The sequence below is a fragment of the Phacochoerus africanus genome, chromosome 6 (assembly GCF_016906955.1).
Source record: "Phacochoerus africanus isolate WHEZ1 chromosome 6, ROS_Pafr_v1, whole genome shotgun sequence".
Lineage (NCBI taxonomy): Eukaryota > Metazoa > Chordata > Mammalia > Artiodactyla > Suidae > Phacochoerus > Phacochoerus africanus.
This window is the reverse complement of record NC_062549.1, coordinates 18,515,724-18,537,582: the sequence shown is the minus strand read 5'-3', so window position 1 is coordinate 18,537,582 and position 21,859 is coordinate 18,515,724. Positions and strand designations below refer to the sequence as shown.

Sequence of the window (21,859 nt, the reverse complement as noted above, 5' to 3'; positions counted from 1 at the left end):
AATGTAAGGAATCTGAAGAAAACCCAGATAATTTGTATGCTACTGGAATGTTCAGATGTTTCTCTTGCTTTTGGCAGGGTGGCTATATAAGTGCCCGTCCACTGTATCTTTTTAAATACTTAAGTAAATGTGAACACTATCACATATATCTGTAAATATTAACATATTTTAGACTCTGTTTTAAGGAAATATATCTAAGAAGTTGCAACTAAGAGCCAAATATTTTGTATAAAAAGAATTTGTTGGTGGTAGAAAATCACAGCATAGTGTCCTGGAATTTTTTTCAAAACCTCCAGTTTTTACACATTCTTGTTCTAATAGTTTATAGTAATGCTATTCCTAGTAGCACTTTCTCTTGGTATATTTTCAAAGTCAGAAAACTAATTATCCTTCAGGAAAGGAGTAATTGTGAGCTCCTACAGTTAAAATTTTTAATAAATTAATTGAAGCACCCTGTGAATTGGAGAATCAAACTCATTTTAGGGACTAGAATTATTTCACAGTTACTGTTCCATTGTTTCTTTAACTCTTTAGTACAGAGGGTTGACAAAAAACAATACCAAGCAGAATTCGAAGTTGCTGTTGGAGCAGATTTCTTCTCTGAATGGCAAGGTATGGGTATTCTTTTTGTTTTGTTTTTAACTTAACATTTATGGATGTGTGAGAAAAGGGAGTGTATTTTTAAAAATCTGCTTTTATGTGAGGGTTTAGTTTCCTTAATAACATGGTTTTGGTCCTAATACATATTAAGATAAATTGGACATTTCATAATAACTCCAAAGTCCTCTGCAGTCATGAAGTGATATTTTCTTTTAGAAAAGATTTTCAGAAATAAGCTTCATAATTGGTAATTGCTTTTAAGTTTTAAAATTTTAGAACACATGAGATTATTATTAGCCAACTCCTTTCACATCTACTTTCAATTCTGTGGAGAGATATTTGTATGCTTTCATTATCTTTTTCATGGTAGATTAGGTAGGTGGAAATGAAAAAAGTGTTTAAAGCGTCACTAATTTGTAAGCTGAAAGTTTTTCTTTTTTAATTCTGGTGATGCTTAGAAGATTTTTAGCTATTTCAGTAGGTTTATGTATATATGAAACAATGGTTTGATAATATTGGTATATTTAAATTTTTTAACTACAACATAAAGAACTTTCAGTGGAATCATCTAAAGTCAGGAACAGTTTTTTTTTAATTTACTAACAACTTCTGTATGTTGCATATGCCACCCTAAAAAGAAAAAATAAATAAATAAAAAGGACCCGCATCATTTTAAAATTTTTATTTATTTAACAACCTACTGCAACATAAAGTAAATACAACCTTATTCATTCATAAAATATCAGAAATTTTGGTTAATTAGATAGCTAATTAATATTGAACAGGGGTTCTTTAGAGATTTCAGGAACAAAATTTATGTAAATAAAGTGGTTAATTTATTATGTGGTATACAAAAAAAAATCTTGTGATTACAGTTTTCTGAAGAAATTTTATTTAACAGTTTTTTGACTAATCCAAGAAGAAAGCTAAACTATTGATATGTATTAATGTTGTGTTTTCACTTGTTTTATTTTAAATTTGTTGTATTAGGTTGTCATTGTTATTGCTTCTTGGACAATGACTATAAAAAATGGACTATATTTTATCAGTAAAGGACAAATAAATGGAACTTTAAGTATGTGTTCCTACTTTAATGCAGCAAAAGGGATACATTTTAGAAACATACCTTATGTCATTTGGCTAATGTATCTCTCAATGTGAAGTGGCTCATCTTCCTTTTACATTGGGTCAGAATTAGTCTTTTACATTTTTGAAAAACAATTGAATTACCTGCTCATTCTGTGAAATAATCATTTACTTATTCAACTTTTATTTTTGGACTGCCTGCCAGTTGCTTGTTGCAAGTAGTGGAGAGAATAGAGTGGGCAGGGTCCCACCTTAGGAAGCTGTCATAGTGCCTCAATTCTAGTGATTTATGTGATTCTAAGTCCACTATTGAGCTTAAAAAAGATGTTGCCCCTGAATAAGAATAAGCCTTTTGGAGGGAAACTTGTTTTATTAGATTAGATAAAGACAAGATCAGGTTGTTTGGGAACCATAATATCTATTAATCTTATGGCCAGGGAATATTTTTTTTTAAGAGGAGAATTTATAAGGCTGAAAACATGATTACCATAGTGCTGGTTTGTTTGGGGTTTGATCACTGAAAAGATTGCATCAAGATTTTGAAACTCAGGTTTGAAATATTTGGCTTTTAAACTCTGGAATAGGGGAGTTCCAGTGGCTTAGGGACCAAACTAGTATCCATGAGGATGAGGGTTCAGTGGCTTAAGGACCAAACTAGTATCCATGAGGATGAGGGTTCAATTCCTGGCCTTGCTCAGTGGGTTGAGCACTGAGCTTGTGTTAGACTAGCAGCTGAAGCTACAATTCAGCCTCTAGCCTGGGAACTTCCCTATGCCACAGGAGAGCCCCTAGAAAAAAAAAATAAATTCTGGAATAGATCATCCTTAAGTCTCAGTATATCTAATGATTAGTGTATGAGTGAGAACAAGTTTTCAGAATCCAAGTTTGTTGTAAATGTAGTATAAACGATTGAAATACATTTGTTTTGTAGGGAATTATAGCTTATGGGATTTAGAAATGCTTATTTTTATTTTTGAAAATAGGCTTTCTCAGAGTTCCTATTGTGACATGGTAGGTGAAGAATCTGACTGCAGCAGCTTGGTTCACTGTGCCTTACCTGTGGCATAGGTCTCAGCTGTGGCTTGGATTCAATCCCTGGCCCAGGAACTGCCATAGGCCCCAGGTGCAGCCATTAAAAAAAAATAAGCTGTCTCAGAAATGTGGTCACTTCTTTAGCTGATAGGCCAGGATACATTTATATCAAGTTTTAAGTAATGCATTGAACTGCATTTAGCATCTCTATATTGTTAAGCTGTAACTGTAATTATAAACAGTTATTTAATTGTTAAGCTGTAACTGGGCCCTGATCTGGCATACTCACATTGCTGCTTTGTCTAGCCTTTGGGCCAGGCAGGTTTGTCCTGCATTTTGGGCTAAGAAGTCTTACTTATGCAAGAAGGAAGAATTGGGACTTAGTGTTTAGAAAATTAAGCATATATCTTTTATAGTTAATGATTATTTTCTATTGCTAAATAATTTTATTTTTAATGTCTAATGCTTTGCTATGTAAAATACATTTGACTTAAAAAAGGTTATGGCTATAATAAAAAATAAGCATATTTAATTTTACCTTCCTTATTTTACACCTAATAGACTTATTTTACACCTAATAGACTTATTTTTATATCTAAGCTTATTTAATTTTACCTTCCTTATTTTACACCTAATAGAATATATAAGTAAAAATAGTAATTAAAAGTGTTAATTAGCTTTGTATCACATATCTCATATAATCCATCTATCTACGCAGGACAGTTAAAAGCGATTTTGTGTTAGATTTGAGATCTATTGCAAATGTCCTGCCTAAATTTCCCCAAAGTTAAAATATATATTTATTGGGATGTGCTGATTTTACAGCTTACATTTCTAAAATAACAGGCAAAATATAGCTTTCAGAGTTGCAGTTTATTTTATTCAGTGCTTAATCAAACTAGAAATTTACCTAAATATATTATGGTGGGTTTGGGAGAACAAATATTTAGTGAACATCTGTGTGCCCAGTCCTGGGAATACAAAGATGAATAAGTTGAGTTTGCTCATAAATCAGTTAGAAGCTGCTATATGTTTTCTGGCATATGATTCATGGTTTCTCTGAATTTTTATATCTTTTAGCATTAAGTCTTTTCTATCTAGGAACAAAAGTTTTAAAATTGCTTTTAGGAGTTCCCAGATGGTGCAGCATTGTCACGGCTGTGGGGCAGGTTTGATCCCTGCTCCTGAGCTTCTGCGTGCTGTAGGTGCGACCAAAATGACTTAAAACAAACAAACAAATAAAATTGCCTTTAGATTTTAATTTTGAAGCCAGAGCAATAATCCATCAAGTCAAAAGATTATAAAATCATGGCTGAGTATGACAAAATCTTTTAAGAATAGAATTTGATTTGCAGATTTGCAAAGAAATTTACAACTACAACCTAAACTTCAATTAAGTATTGTGAATAAGGTTTTCAGAGTTAATATGACTTAGTGGAAGGAAAAGGAATGCTTGTAGCTTTGAATACTTTTCTCTGCTTTTTGGCCTTGGCTTTTTTAGTTTTTATAGATGAAATCTTAGAGAGTGTTACTAAATACGTGTTACGTAGGTGAAATATGAGTGGAAAATTGTCAGATGACACTATTTTAGAGTTGAATTAATGTGCAGTCACTAAAAATATGTTCTGTTTTATCCAGGTTGGTGCTCTTTTTGTATTGCCATGTACAATTAGTAGCATACTTATTCCTCCTCCCAACCAACTCAGTTCAAGAAAATGGAAGGAATATGTAGCTAAAAAGCCTAAAACAATCAGCGGTAAGCAGTACATTTTTAAGTTTTACTGGTGCAATATAAATAATGTATTTATCAAATTTGAAATGGAGATAACATTTCTTTATGAGAAAATATAATATTTATCACTACTGATTAAAAATGACCCAGGAGTTCCCATTGTGGCTTAGTGGGTTAAGAACCTGACTAATATCCATGTTGTTATTAGTTCGATCCCTGGCCTTATTCAGTAGATTAAGGATCTGGCATTGCTGCAAGCTGTGGTGTAGATCGCAGATGCGGCCTAGATCTGGCATTTCTGTATCTAAGGCATAGGCTGGCAGCTGCAGCTCTGATTCAGCCCCTAGCCTGGGAACTTCCATATTCCACATATGCTGCCCTAAAAAGAAAAATAAATAAATAAAAAGGACCCACATCATTTAAAAATTTTTATTTATCTGACAACCTACTACAACCTACTACTGAATAAGTACAACCTTATTCATTCATAAAATATCAGTGTTCTAGAAGCAGAAATTTTGGTTAATTAGATAGCTAATTATATTAAATATGGGTTCCTTGAGACATTTCACGAATAAAATTTATGGAAATAAAGTGGTTAATTTATTATATGGTATGTTAAAAAAACAAACTTATGATTATAGTTTTCTGAAGAAATTTTATTTTATTTAATAGTTTTTGTATGCTGTGCAGTATTCTAAGTACATTAGAAATCTTGATTCATTTAATGTTTATAATAACCTTATAAACTTATATTTATACGCATTTAACAGATGAGGAAATTGGGACTTAGAGACGTTATAGAGCTATTAATTGGCAGAATCTTGGTTCAGATCCTGCTCTGCCAGTTAGTAGCCCTGTAAGTTCTCCACAAATTCGAAACCAGACACTGTTTCTTAATCATTGCACGGTGTTGTCTCTCTAATAATCTGTTACATTCAGAATGTCATTAATTTCTAATATAAAATCAGGTTATTTAAATCCTAATATTTCATGAAGTAATTGTGGGTCAGAATATTCAAGTTACTTATCCGAAGTCCCATAACTAAAGTATTTCCTTTGGAGTTACCATGGTGGCCCAGAGGAAACGAATCTGACTAGGAACCATGAGGTTTCGGGTTCCATCACTGGCCTTGCTCAGTGGGTTAAGGATCCCGGCGTTGCTGTGAGCTATGGTGTAGGTTGCAGACGTGGCTTGGATCTGGCATTGCTGTGGCTCCGGCATAGGCTGGCAGCTGTAGCTCTGATTAGACCCCTATCCTGGGAACCTCCATATGCTGCAGGTACGGCCCTAAAAAGACAAAAAAAGACAAATAAATAAATAAAGTATTTCCTTTGTACTTTCAGTATTAAGTGTTTTATGTTTTAATTGGAAAATAATTTGATCTTGAGCTAATAATTAGTTTTCGTGACCCATTATAAGATGGGACTAAGAACTAGAATTGAAACGTATCTACTTGGATTGTTCTAAAATAAATTTCTAGAGATACTCTAGAGCCCTAGAATTCTGAGAAATATACTTTTAAAATGAATAGCTTATTACAGTACTTTATAGGAGATAGGTTAGATACTGAAATCTATTTTAGCGAATGTTGAATTTGAAATGCAGATAGTATCTACATGGATAAATCTAGAGTGTGAAATTTAGATCTATGTCTCTAGAGAGTGGTCAGGGTAGGTGGTTTAGATTTTTAGTTTACCAGCTCTTTTGTTCATCTGTTCTATACCACACCACCCTAAAAACTAAGTGGCTTAAAAGAGCAAACACTTTATTTGCTCATATTTCTGTAGTTAGAGCTAAGTGTAGCTGGTTGGTTCTCCCAGTCTTACCAGCGGTCATTTATACATGGCTGCACTGAGCTTGGAGGTTGTTTGAAGTTGGGCTCAGATGGCTACAGGGACAATGGTCTTTCTCTTTCCGTGTAATCCCAATGCCTTTTCCTTGCTGCATGCTTTTTTCTTGGGATCTCTGTAGCAGGTTAGCTGGAATTTTTACATGGTGACTCAAGATTCCAAAATGTATAAAAATTGAGGCTGCCGGGACTTTTTAAGTCCCGAACTGGCCAAGTGTCACTTCTGCTGTGTTCTGTTATTTAAATCTACTCAACAAGAATGGCCTAGATTCAAGAGGGAAGTGACTATACAAGAGTCTGGATACTGGGAGACCACCTGTGTCAAAGCTCACCATGGGTGTGTAAAGGTAATAGGAAACCTTACGGGTGATTGAAAAAAAAAACAGACAACTTGACTAGAGAAGAGAACCAAGGACAGAACCTTTTGAAATACCTGAATTTAAGTTAAAGTAGAGGAAAAGTTAGAAAATTGTTTAATAAATGGTAATTGAAAGACCTTAAAGAGTTATAATCGTTAACATCAACATGAAAATACCATTCATTGTGTCTTAGAGTATGGTGCAAGGTGTGGGAAATAAAGGACTCAAATAGGATTCTTACACTTGAGGAAGGAGATGCATTGGCCTCTTCTTTGTGAAATGTATAATCAAGTGAGAAAGGCACTTTGAAAAATCATCATAAATCTGTTTAGCCAGCAGGGTAAAAGTGAAGTGGAGGATACTTCCAGGGTGTATGGTCTGTCATAGCTTAAGAGTTCAGCAAAACTTCCTGCAGAAAAAGGTGTCGTTAATGTAGCCTCTTGCTCTATACTAATTCATGAAGAAATGCAGCCTTAACCCTTCTCAGCTCACAGGGAATAAGTATATACCTGGTGACTTTGGCAGATGTTAAAGCAAAATCAGAAATAGATTTATTGGGTGGTAATAGAGTCAATTTCACTATGCTGCATGAAATCCCAGGATAATATTTATCTATTTCTCAACATTATATATGTTTAAGACTTATTAATATGAATTGAATCATGGCATCTCCTAACCAAACTTGAGTATGTTCTGGTCAGCTCATTATTTATTTTTCCCCTTGTAGCTTTTTCCAAGATAATTTATTTATTTTGATATATTCTTAGTTTGTTTTTTTAACATGATTTTCATTGCAACTTTAAAAAAATACCTTACCATGTGACTTGATTTGATTTTTTTTTTAAATTACCACCTCTTGAAATTTGGGGATTAATATTGGTAACTTCTGAATAATAATTAGACATGTACATCACATGAAAGTTTTCAAAGCTGGATTGTTGATTACTGATTAGTCTGTATCATTAAGGGCTGATTAAGCTGACACTTTAGGGTATTTTTTTTAATCTTAGAAGTAGAAACAATTAAAGAAGACAGTTGATTATTAAGTTCTCTTCTACCCATAACCCTTTCTGTAGGGGAAATTATTTATCCCATTGACAGAACTTCTTTTCTAAAGAGTAGCCAGGTGTTAGCTAGTGCGAAAGGTTTGATAGCTCTTGCACATAGGAAAACTTCATATTCTATTCATAGTGCTACTACTAATAGCCACTCTGGCTACCAGGTACGATATGAACTATCTATCAGATCAGCCTCATAAATCAAGACCATTTCTCCGTAATCTACTGAATTATGCCCATTGTTCTCTACTGTTGCCTCACATGTCCCGTATCTTCCAGAGTAAACTTTATACTGTTTCTTGATTTTATGCCTTCATTATCTTGTTATTCATTCAGTCAGTCAGTCATAGCTTTGGTTCATTTTTTTTTGTAGATTGAGTAGCTACTATATATCAGACATGGTGTTATAATCTGTGGGTTGGTGGTGAGCAAGGCAGACATGGCTCCTCCTCTCCTGAAACCTACACTGTAACATAGAAAATAGATACTGAAAAGTAACACAATCTTACTTATTATGACATTGTATATAGTAGCAATCAGCTAGAAACAATTCCCAAGGGATGTTACAGAAGAAGAAGAAGGTGTACAGAGATTGTTATGCTGCCATCTGTAATACAAACAGCAACTCCTGGTGTGTGAATGTCAGCATTTATACATATTGTCTGTATATGCATGAAATAATCAGCTTTTCAACAGATATGTTTATTGAGTACCTACAATGTAGTAGGCACTGTTTTACATGCTGAGCCAGCAGTAAATTGAACAAAGAACTTGCCCTTGGAGAATTTACATCATAGTGGAGGTGAATATGTTTAGTTTATATCCTAGACAGCCATATGGCTAGGTCTCTCAGTTTTGGGGAACATTTACCCTAAAGTCACTTTGTTACTCGGGTCCTAATTTTTGCCATCTCATCTAAAATTGCAGAGTCTTCTCCTGACATTATTTCCATCTTCCCAGCTCTACTCTTTCTTCTTAGTACTTAGCACCATCTAATATACTAAATGTGTGTCTGTAGAAGTGAGAAAGGACAAGAGAAAGTTTTTTTTTTTTTACTTTTATTCATTCCTTTATTCTCAGTGCCTGGAACAGTGCCTGACACTTAATAGGTACTGAAAAATATTTGCTAACTAAAAAGTGAAATATATAGTGTATTTTCAATTAGTAATAACTGATGTCTGGGAAAGGGAAAGTAAAGAAAGACTTTGAATGGACTGCAATGTGAAGCAAAATTTGTGCTCCAGTTTTTATTGGTTTATTGTGTTTAATGTACCATCCCTCGCTGAAACAAAGGGAAGGATAATACATAATACATATGTATTAGTTTGAACCATATGGTATTGCTATATTTGTATATCAAAAATTGTTAAATATCAGTGGTTCATGTGGCTTGGTCTAAAATAGAAAAACATTGCCCAGTTTGAAATATGCTTAAATTTAAGAGTATCAAAAGAATGATTTTACAATGAAATACCCAGAAAGTATTATGGAACAGAGAAAAATGTAAACTGTATCAACAAACACAATTAAACCCTATTACATTTCTGAAGAAAAGCTTCTATATTTAAAACCTGTATTGAAAATCCAGTTGTGGAGTTCCCGTCGTGGCACAGTGGTTAATGAATCTGACTGGGAACCATGAGGTTGTGGGTTCAATCCCTGCCCTTGCTCAGTGGGTTAACGATCTGGCGTTTGCCGTGAGCTGTGGTGTAGGTCGCAGACGCGGCTCGGATCCCACATTGCTGTGGCTCTGGCGTAGGCTGTCAGCTACAGCTCCGATTAGACCCCTAGCCTGGGAACCTCCATATGCCACAGGAGTGGCCCAAGAAATGGCCAAAAAAAAAATAAATAAATAAAGACGAAAGAAAGAAAGAAAATCCAGTTGTATAATGAAAAGAGCTGATCTTACCATATGTTCACAGAGATGTTTTGTGAACTTGTCAAAAAATTGGATGTTGATTGTTGCCTTTTTATTATAAATGAAAAAGCTTAGGTACAAAGAAATCAAGAAACTTCTCTAAGATCACAGGGGGAAATCAGAATTTCCACCTAAGTCTATCTACAGGTCCTCCCTGATCATTTTACAATCATGAGGTTTGTTGTTGCCTTATTTTTTTTTTTTTTAATTGGCATTCTTTTGAAAGGAAACATTTTGAAGGTACTGGGAGGAAATTATTAATAAGGACTAATGAAGTGTTATGAATTGAGGAAGCTTGTGCCTTCTTCATACTCAAATCAGTGTGGTAAAAGTGATATGTCAAAATAGTGAGCTGAAACTAAGTTAAAATGACTCAGTGGTAACTGATCTGTAAAGAATTTTCGTCTTGAGAAAAGGTAAAGGACTTGGATAAAGATTTTGATAGAGATTTCAGTGTCAGAGACAAAGTATTCTTTCAGTCAGCATATATTTACTGTGTGTCTGTTGTGTTTAGGGCATTATACTAGGTGCTAGGATTTCAGTAGTGAACACAATCAGCCAATTTACTGTATTAACATTTATTAAACATACCACTCAACAACATACTTGTTCTCTACAAGCACATATAGAACATTCTTTAGGAGAGACCATATATATGTTAGGCCATTAAATAAGGCTCAATAAGTTTAAAAGGGTAGAAATAATACACAGCGCATTCTCTAGTTGCAATGGAATTAAATTAGAAATTGGCAACAGAAAGAAATTTTGAGAAATACTTTAAATATTTGGAAATCAAATAACACAATTCTAAATAGCCCATGGGTCAAGTTAAAAAATAAAGTGAGGGAGTTCCCGTTGTGGCTCAGTGGTTAACGAACTCGACTAGTATCCATGAGAGCCGGCTTGGATCCCTTGTTGCTGTGGCCATGGCATAGGCCAGCGGCTACAGCTCCGATTTGACTCCTCACCCGGAAGCTTCCATATGCCACTGGTGTGGCCCTAAAAAGACAAAAGACTAAAAATAAAAATAAAGTGAATGAAAATAGAAACAAACATATCAAATTTATGGAAAGCAGCTAATGCAGTTTTAAGAGGATTTTAAATGCTTATCTTAGAATGGAAGAAAGATCTAAAGTCAGTAATCTAAACATCAACCTCAAGAAGCTAGAAGACTAAATACAAATTAGGTAGAAGGAAGGAAATTAGAATGAATAAAGTGCTGAGGAGTGTATCTAAAAAGAAGCTCAAGACCTGCCCACTGAAAACTACAGAACATTACCGAGAGTAGTTAAAGAAGATGTAAGTAAACGGAGAGATAGACAATGTTCATTAAGATTAGAAAACTTGGGAGTTCCTGTTGTGGAGCAGTGGTTAACGAATCCGACTAGGAACCATGAGGTTGTGGGTTCGGTCCCTGCCCTTGCTCAGTGGGTTAATGATCCGGAGGCCGGAGGCTACAGCTCCTATTTGACCCCTAGCCTGGGAACCTCCACATGCCGCGGGAGCGGCCCTAGAAATGGCAAAAAGACAAAAAAAAAAAAAAATTAGAAAACTTGGAGTTCCTGTCGTGGCACAGTGGTTAACGAATCCGACTAGGAACCATGAGGTTGCAGGTTTGGTCCCTGCCCTTGCTCAGTGGGTTAAGGATCCGGCGTTGCCGTGAGCTGTGGTGTAGGCCACAGATGTAGCTCGGATCCCGAATTGCTGTGGCTCTGGTGTAGGCCAGCGGCTATAGCTCCGATTCGACCCCTAGCCTGGGAACCTCCATATGCCACGGGAGCGGCCCAAAGAATTAGCAAAAAGACAGGAAAAAAAAAAAAGAAAACTCAGTATAATTAAGATGGCCCTTCTTTTCAAACTGACCTATGGATTCAATTTAAGTTCTAACAAAATTCCAGGAGGGCTTTTCCTAGAAATTGGCAAACTGATACTAGATTTACATGAAATTTGGAAGCCTAAAATGGCCAAGACAATTTTGAAAACGAAGAACAACTTTTGTGAACTTAAACTATGTGATTCACAATTTACTATACAGCCAATAGTGATCAAGATGGTGTGGAATTGGACTAAGAGTACACATATATCAGTGGAACAAAATAGAAATGAAGATTTCAATGGGAAAGGATAGCCTCTTTAACCCAGTGCTGAAAGAATGGATGCCTCTATGTAAAAACTCACATATATATGTAAATATGTGTGAGTATACCCGTCAACATGATATATGAAATTTGTAGAATTTTATCTTCGAGCATTCTCACTGCTTCGGCTCAGGTGACTGCTGTGGCGTCAGTTTGATCCCTGGCTCAGAAATTTCTGCATGCTGCGGGTATGGCCCCCCAAAAAGAAGTCATCCCCTTTTTGAAAAACTGCTAAAAATTTTTAAAGTCTATTGACTAAAAGAAAATAGCTTCAATCTTATGCCTTACAGTGGACAGATTATTAAAAAAAAAAAAAAAAGCCTACAACTCAATAGTAAGGAGACAATCCAATTAGTAAGTAAGAGACTTGAATACACATTTCTCTAAAGATACATGAAGAGCTAATAAAGCCCGTGAAAGATGCTCAACATCATTAATCTTTTGGAAAATGAAAATTAAAACCACAATGTTATTCTGTAATAACTCTCTAGAATGTCTGTTATCAAAAATAGTAACTATCAAACATTGATGAGGACTAGAGAAACTGCAAGTGTCACACGTTGTTGGTGGGGATGCAAAGTGGTACAGCTACTATGGAAAGCAGGTTGGTAGTTAAACTTACACTTAGCTGTACAACTCAGTTCTTCCATTCCTAGGTGTTTGTACAGGAGAAATGAGACCATATGTTCACACAAATGCTTGCTTAGAAAAGCAATATTCTTTTATAAAATATATAAAAGCAATATTCTTAATAGGTAACATACTATTGGAGACTATGCAAATATACATCAACTGGTAAACAGGTGAAAACCATTTGTTTTGTCCATATAATGGAATGCTTCTCAGCCGTAAAGAGACAGGAAAAGTTTTGGGTATACGTAAACATACTAAGTTTGTAAAGACAGACTTAAGAGACTAGTACATGATACTTTTTATGTGAAATTTCTATAAAAAGCAGAAGGACCAGAAAGCAGGTCAATAGTTGCCTGAGGCCATGAGCAGGAGGGATGATGAACTTCAAAGAGATAATGGAAGTTTTCAAAACAGTTACAATGATGGATGCACAATTGTATAATTTCCTTAAATTAGTCAAACTTAGACTCTGATGTATGTATGTAAATTATACCTCATTAGGAAGTATAATTTTTCTAGTGAGAGTTACCTAAAGGCTCTTAGACCTAAATGCAGAGTTTTGTTTCTACACTTGGTTTAGTAATTCTTAACACCAGCACGCATGAGAATAACCTTGACAATTATCAAAAAAGAAAAGGTCAAGCTGGGCTTTGCATGAAAACAAATACAAATCTCTGGGAAGGAAACCAGGGCATCAGTAGTTGGTAAAATCAACCAAGTATTTCAAATGTGCATCCAGGATTGAGAACCTCTGCCCTAGGTGTACCCTCCGCAGCTCTAGGCTAGAGAACCATTGTTTCTGAAAGCTCTTCTAATGCTTTGAGGCAAAAAAAGGATTAAGAATCACTGCTTTAGGCCTTTGATTCCTTGGCTAGAAAATGAGGACAATATGCTTGTTTAATGTATTTCTGTATATTAGCAATGAAATATTAGAAAAGGAATACAGAAATACAATACCCTTTAAAGTTGCACCACAAAAATCAAATACCTGGGAATACACCTGACCAAGGAGGTAAAGGACTTATATGACGAGAACTATAAAACATTAATCAAGGAAATTAAAGAAGATATAAAGAAATGGAAAGATATTCCATGTTCCTGGATTGGAACAATTAATATTATAAAAATGGCCATACTACCCAAAGCAATCTACAGATTCAGTGCAATCCCTATCAAATTATCCATGACATTTTTCACAGAACTAGAACAAAAAATCCAAACATTTGTATGGAACCACCAAAAACCCAGAATCACCAAAGCAATCCTGAGAAACAAAAACCAAGCAGGAGACGTAACTTTTCCAGACTTCAAGCAATATTACAAAGCCACAGTCATCAAGACAGTGTGGGACTGGTACCAAAACAGACAGACAGACCAATGGAACAGAATAGAGAACCCAGAAATAAACCTAGACACCTATGGTCAGTTAATCTTTGACAAAGGAGGCAAGAACATAAAATGGGAAAAAGGCAGTCTTTTCAGCAAGCATTGCTGGGAAACCTGGACAGCTACATGCAAAGCAATGAAACTAGAACACACCCTCACACCATGCACAAAAATAAACTCAAAACGGCTGAAGGACTTAAATATAAGACAAGACACCATCAAACTCCTGGAAGAGAACATAGGCAAAACATTCTCTGACATCAACCTTATGAATATTTTCTCAGGTCAGTCTCCCAAAACAACAGAAATAAAAGCAAAAACAAACCAATGGGACCTAATCAAACTGACAGGCTTTTGCACAGCAGAGGAAACCGAAAAGAAAACAAAAAACACAGCTTACAGAGTGGGAGAAAATAGTTTCAAATGATGCAACGGACAAGGGCTTAATCTCTAGAATATACAGGCACCTTATACAACTCAACAGCAAAAAACCTAACAACCCAATGGACAAATGCGCAAAAGACCTGGATAGACATTTCTCCAAGGAAGGTATACAGATGGCCAACAAGCACATGAAAAAATGCTCCACATTCCTGCTTATTAGAGAGATACAAACCAAGACCAGCATGAGATACCACCTCACCCCAGTCAGAATGGCCATCATTCATAGGTCCACAAACAACAAGTGCTGGAGCGGGTGTGGAGAAAAGGGAACCCTCCTGCACAGTTGGTGGGAATGTAAGCTGGTACAGGCACTCTGGAGAACAGTATGGAGGTACCTTAGAAATCTATACATAGAACCACCATATGACCCAGCAACCCCACTCTTGGGCATATATCCGGACAAAACTTTCCTTAGAAAAGACACAGGCACCCGCATGTTCATTGCAGCACTATTCACAACAGCCAAGACATGGAAACAAGCCAAATGTCCATCGACAGACGACTGGATGAGGAAGATGTGGTATATTTACACAATGGGATACTACTCGGCCATAGAAAGAACGACATAATGCCATTTGCAGCAACATGGATGGAACTAGAGACGCTCATACTGAGTGGAATAAGTCAGAAAGAGAAAGACAAATACCATATGATATCACTCATAGCTGGTATCTGATATACAGCACAAATGAACCTTTCTACAGAAAAGAAAATCACGGACTTGGAGAATAGACTTGTGGTTGCCCAGGGGGATAGGGAAGGAGTGGGAGGGATTGAGAGGTTGGGGTCAACGGATGCAAACTATTGCTCATGGAATGGGTTTACAATGAGATCCTTCTGTGTAGCACTGAAAACTGTCTAGATACTTAAAATGCAGCACAACAATGGGAGAAAAAAGTATATATACATGTATGTGTAAATGGGTCCCCATGCTGTACAGTGGGGAAAAAAAAAAGTGTGTTGGGGGAAATAACAATAAAAAATAAATTAAAAAAAAAAGAATCGCTACTTTAGCTGTTTCATTCCTTGGCTAGAAAATAAGGACAATATGCTTGTTTGATGTATCTCACACACTTGTTTGAATCATTATTGGTAACGAAGGTAAACACTTTATAAACTCTGCAGCAGCTTTTTGTTATTCTGTCCTATCTTAAATCCTTTCTGTGTCTGTGTAACAATAAAGGATCATTGTTGCTCATGATTTATTATCTTGAAAGATCTTGAAATATCTTCTGAATCGTTTCTCTATCCACTGTAGCTTTCGAATTGTGTGTTTTTCTGTGTTACCACTAAGAGGAAATATATACAGTAATGATCCTGACATCATTTAATTGTTTGAAATAGTCATGGTGGAATATATAAATCCTTCTGCATTTTTGGAATCTTCATAGTAGGAGGCTTCTAGCACATATACAATAATACTATCATTTCTTAAACCATTTTAGATTCTTTCTGCAACTGAGCCAGGGCGTTTTCTTGGACAGTCTCAGTGGCAGCTAAGTTTTATGATAAATTGTTCAAAGCTTAGTCTGATGAGTAGATGAGGGAGCAAACTAGATAATACGTTTTTTGGAAATGCTCTGTGAATATAAAGTAATTAGTTTTTTGTTTTGTTTTTCTTGTGATTCCCTAGTTGACTTAAGGACTGTTTCCAAAGTCGAGTCTAGAATTTACAATGATAAAACTGTTGGGAAGTGTATAGCCTCCTAAAATGCCTACAGTGAAGACTACATTTTATTTTACTGTTTAATTTTTTGGCATGATTATCAAAATAATTGAGTATATTATTTAGTCATTTCTTAAGAAATACATATAATACTCATCCGTAATTCAGACTGTTTACTTAACCAGAATATCCTGCTCCCTTATTCTTCTTAGGATCTTTTTCATTATATGGAATATTATTTCCTCTGTATATTAGTATGATTTTGCTTTTACTGTTGAACTTTTAAAAAAAAGTTGGGGGGGGTGATATTACCAGGTTTTAGGAACTACCAAGAAACTTACTGGTATAAAATATGACTTGATTTTTATTATACTAGAACTTTCTTTGCTAGTGAAACATGGTAATACATCTCTTCTTTATCAGTTATATGTTATTTGTAAAATTTGGTACAACTAAAGGACACCTGATTTCTGCTTCTCTCACTTTACCTACGTAGTACAAAATGGATGTTTTTTTGATAAGAGAGGGGGCATGCAAGTCAGTCAATCCCTTATAAGTTGGTAGTGTAAAGATCTCAGATGAAAACAGAGAGAAATTTCTTGTTGTAGTCATTTTCCCTTATTTCTTTAGGAAGAGCTATGAGAATTGAATAACTGTGCTAATTGTAAATCTGTTACTCTCTGTGGTATTTACAGAAAAGTTATTTAATAAGTCTTCCATTAACACCTGCCAGGTATGGAACAACATTTTTAAAGTGACTGCATATGATTAGGGTCATTATGATTAGGGGAGTTCTTTAAAATAAATATTTTTCTCTTGAGGAAAATAAGATTGTTGTAATTACAGGCTCAGTGATTAAAATGCTTTCTAGAACTTTTATTAGGTGATGGGATTTATAATGAACGTGGAAAGAATGTCATGGACTGAAGAGATATATAACTTGAATTAGTGAAGTGCTAAGTTGGTAAATGAGTTAAGATTGCTAAACTCTTGGCAAATCTTAGGGTCAAATACAACTGGTAACAGTAAGTGCTTTCTGATAGCCTTTATTTAAATTCTTTCTCTATGACTGACATTTATAAGCAGGATTACCATCTCTGTTGCAAGCTAATTGCAAAAAAATTTGTTTGTACTTTATGGTTGTTTGGGGGGGTAGGCTTTAACCCATAGTATGTTCATATCTGAAAAAACTATTATAATAAAATTAGGGTATATTTGTTCTTAGTATATATATTTATATATATATTCACGTAACATATATACACACACACATATGTATATATTCCCCAAAATGCTGAGAACTTTTTCTGGTGAGGAGAACCTTACATTCCCACAATAAGTATAAATTTTTAAAACTGAGCTTTATTGAGTTATAATGCACATACCATATAATTTAACCATTTAAAATACAATTCTGTGGGTTTTAGTCTCTTCACAAGATGGATTGTAAGTGTGCAGCCTGCACCACAGTCAGTTTTAGGGACATTGTCACCTCCCCTCAAAGCAAGCCTGTTCCCATTAGCAGTTACTCCTCATTACCCACCCTTTAGGCAACTGCTAATCTAGTTTTGTCTGTGCAGGTTGCCCAGACTTTTCATCTAAGTGTAATTATACAATATATAGTCTTTAATGACTGCCTTCTTTCACATATAGCACGTTTTCAACGTTCATCCTTATTGGAGTATGTACCAATACTTCATGCCTGAATGGTCTGGATTTATATGACCTTGCTGGCTAATGTTGTTGAGCATCTTTCCATGTGCTTATTTGGTTGTTTGTATATCTCACTGGAGGAATGTCTAGTCAGATTCCTTACCCAGTTTTTAATTGAGTTCTTTGTCTTTTTATTATGAGTCGTAGGAGTTATTTATATATTCTAGATATAAATCCCTTTTGATTTACAAAAATTTTCCCTTATTCCATGGGTTGACTTTAAAAAAAAAAAAAAGGTACTAACTATTGAGATTTAGAATACATCAGACAGTGATCTAAGCACTTTCCATGCAGCATCTCCCATTTAATCCTCACAGCAGCCTTGTCATATGGATTTTTTTTTTTGTCTTTTTTTTTTGTTGTTGTTGTTGCTATTTCTTGGGCCGCTCCCGTGGCATATGGAGGTTCCCAGGCTAGGGGTCTAATCGGAGCTGTAGCCACCGGCCTACGCCAGAGCCACAGCAACTCGGGATCCAAGCCGCGTCTGCAACCTACACCACAGCTCATGGCAACGCCGGATCGTTAACCCACTGAGCAAGGGCAGGGACCGAACCCGCAACCTCATGGTTCCTAGTCTGATTCGTTAACCACTGCGCCACGACGGGAACTCCTGGATTTTTTTTTAATTAAAAAACTTAATTTTCTTAGAGCAGTTTTAGATGCACAGCAAAACTGAAAGTACAGAGAGTTTCCAAATAGCCTATGTCTTCAAACATGTATAACCCTCTTCTTTATCAGAGTGGAACATTTGTTACAATTGATAAACCAACAGTGACACGTCATTGTCACCCAAAGTCCAAAGTGGGTTGAATGCTCATTCTTTTGGCGATGTGCTTTGAAGCACAAAAGTTCTTAATTTTGATGAGATCCAGTTTTTTATTCCTTTTTTTCTTTCATTGCTCATAATATGGGTCTTAAATTTAAGAAACCATTGCCTAATAGAAGGTCATGAAGACTTAGGCCTTTGTTTTCTTCCAAGAGTTTTAAAAGTTTTAGCTTTTATATTTACATCTGTGATCCATTTTGAAATAGATTTTTTTTTAAAAAATATATTGAGAGGTAGGGGGGTAAGGGTCTGACTTCACTCTTTTGCATAAAGATGTCCAGTTATTCCAAGACCATTTTTGAAATGATTGTTCTTTCTCCATCAACTTTTCTTGGCACCTTTGTTGAAAAGCTTTGATCATAAATATGAGGGACTCTCAGTTCTGTTCTGTTATTCTTTATGTCTGTCCTTATGCCAGTGCCTTTCTGTCTTAATTACTGTAGCTTTGTATAAGTTTTTAAACCGAAAAGTGTGAATCTTTTTTCACTCCTTTGCCCTCACTACCCACTGACATTGTCTTGTCCTCCTAGAATGATCATATAGTAATTTTAGAGTAATATCATTGTTTTAATTATGGTGATGATGTAATTACTATTCACATTTGAGTCATGTGCTGTTTTTTATTTTCCTTTCCTGTACAATACTTTGTTCTACCCGGAGTTAATGATTTTTATCTTTTAATTCAATTAAAAAACCTTCCCCTAGTTGTGAAACTCCTTTTAGTACATTCAAACACATTATCCTATCAATCACGTATATGTTAAGAAATCGCTTCCAGATCTCTATAACTTGCCTGATCCAGATTCACTGGTTTTACTCTCCAGATTATTCCATAGCTTTTGGGTCAAAGACTACCTTTTCATCATAGAAATTTCTTTTTGCTTTTTCTTTGTTGGTTCCTGGGATCCTTTAATCTTCCTGATTTTGTTTGTATGTTTGTTTGCTTTCTCATTTTCATGGAGCACATTCTCCAAAATCATTCTGAGAAAAGGTACATAGGAGGAAAATTTTTGAGACCTATGCCTAGAAGAGGTTTTTATTCTATTCCCTCCCTTTAATATAGCCTTTCTAGGTGGGAGAACATTTTGCCAGTGGAGTTTTGAAGGCATTGTCTTGCAGCTTTTAACACAGTTACTTAGACATCTTGTGCCATTCTCTTTTTTTAAATTTTTTAAATAAGTAATGGAGGTTTTCTATGGTATTTTATAGAATCTACTTGTTTTTCTTAGTTTTCCAAATTTTCGTGATAATGTACCTCAGCAGTCCTATTTTTATTCCTGTATTGGCCACTCAGTAGTCTGTAAGCTTGACTTTTTATTGGGGAAAATGTTGTTGTAATTGTTTTATTGATAATTTCCTTCCCTCCATTTTTTTTTTTTTCCATTCTCTCTTTGATTTTCCTATTTGAATGTTGCTCTTCCTGGTTTCTCTCTCTCTTTTCCTCTCCTATTTTCCATTACTTTGACTTTTTACTCTACTTTCTGAAAGACTCACTGAACTTTATATTCTTACCTTTTAGTTAAAATATATATTTCTGTTTTCTTAATTTTAATTTCCATAAGCTCATCCTTATAATGTTCTTTTCTTATAATTTCATGCTTGTATATAATGGAAATAATGTATTCTCTAAGGATTTCAGTGGTATGATTTGATTGTTGTTTGTTTTTGTGATTTCTTTTTACTGCATATTCTTTGCTTCCCTACAAGTCACTTTTATTTTTTCTGTTTGCTTATTTTGGCCTATGGTTTTCATGTAAGAGGCTTCCCCTGGCATCCCATAATGTTTGTTCATGTTTAAGAGAGGCTATGAGAAAGCCGTTTGGGAAATTTGAATGCATGGTTGAAGCTTGCTGACTGTGATCTTCATTGTAGGGTCATCTCACTGAGATATTAGGTGACCCCAATGTTGGGATTCTTTGGTCTTTCCTCAAGCACTGACCATATTTCCAAAAGAAGTCTCAGTCCTGCTATCTGGCTTCCAAAATTCTGCAAGTTTTGTAAGCAAAGAAGGGTAAAGGACCTTGATGTTCCGTATCACTGATAATCACCTCTCACCCTAAGCTCTCTCTCCTATCTCCCAGGCCAGAGACATTTTGTTTTACTTTCTCCAGAGAATAACTGGAGTCTCCTAGGTTGGGGAAAGGACAATCATTTTCCTGAATAGAATAAGGAATGGTCAGGAAGCCAAAGTGCTGCTCACACAGACTTGTAACCTATTTTCCTATTTCACCTTCATTTTGTTCTCAGTGCCATCCCAGAGTCTTTCTTTAGGGGTTGTAGTCAAAATTTTGTTGCTTCCAAGCTTTCTGTATTACTTTTCTCAGCTTCTGTAACAATTGAGAGACTGGAGTCTGTTACCAGTTGTTCATCTGCTTTCCCGCTTTCCAAGTTTAGTTGCTCTTGTCTCTTCTCTCAGATATTGGTTCTTATAGTTCTATGCTGTTTTTAAATTTATTCTCATTTCATGGCATTTCAGGAGATAGTGAAAATAAATGCTTATGTTCAATTCAACAAAAATGATTCTACTTCTATTTTTAATCTCAAAGGCTTCACAGTTTTTCTTTGACCTTCAGTGTAACCCTCACTTGATTTGTTTTTAAAATACACTAGAAACTGTCTTAACTGACCTTCACATTACTGGCATGCCAGATTAATGAATGTTCTCCATTCCCTCTGTAAAATACATGATGGATGCACACTGCAAGGACCAAAAAGCAACCCTGAAGTATATCTGTACACTTCTGCTCCCACCAGTTGAGCTGTGTATACTTGCGAGGGTCAGTTTATTCTACTTTAAAGAAGTAGAAGCTGGAAATAGTAGTTGGATATGTTATGGGTGTGGATATATAGGAAAGATGTAATGGAACATTAATGAGCCACATCAAAGGTTAATGAGTGAGTACACATTAAAGTAAAATGTGAATGCTTTGTGAGTGTCATTTTTTTTATGAGTCTCTGCGTTAACAGCTTCCCTAGGTAAACGAACCACTACTGCCCCAAATGTATTGGATAAGACCTCATTTTAAAATAACATAGAAATGTCATTATATCCTGTGGATCAATCAAATTTATGACTTTTCCCTGTTGCGCCTGAATTTTCACATACTTAACAAGATAATTGTTCTTGTTTAGTTCCAGATGTTGAAGTGAAAGGAGAGTGTTCTAGCTATTACCTCTTGTTACAAGGTGATGGCAATGGAAAGTGTAAAGCCACATTGATCCACTCAGCCAACCAGATCAATGGCTCATTTGCACTCAGTTTAATTCATGGAAAGATGAAAGCAAAGACAGAAGAAGCCAAATTGAGTAAGTGTTAACTTTAGGTGGAAAACAAAGTGTATTTGCATTTGTTTGTATAAATAGTTAACTTATGCCGTTTTTAGTGAACTTATTTTTGCCAAACTCCATTTCACTT

At 35.3% G+C, this 21,859-nt stretch overlaps 1 protein-coding gene across 3 annotated transcripts in view; it reads left to right on the top strand.

Moving 5' to 3' along the window:
- The window catches only part of MTBP (MDM2 binding protein), a 72,659-nt gene that overhangs the window by 13,216 nt on the left and 37,584 nt on the right, over nucleotides 1–21,859 (top strand). For all 3 annotated transcript variants that reach the window (XM_047783346.1, XM_047783347.1, XM_047783344.1), the window contains exons 10-12: nucleotides 540–612; nucleotides 4,357–4,474; nucleotides 21,577–21,750. In XM_047783346.1, coding sequence (XP_047639302.1) covers nucleotides 540–612; nucleotides 4,357–4,474; nucleotides 21,577–21,750 — 365 coding nt within the window. The remainder of the gene's footprint in view (nucleotides 1–539; nucleotides 613–4,356; nucleotides 4,475–21,576; nucleotides 21,751–21,859) is intronic.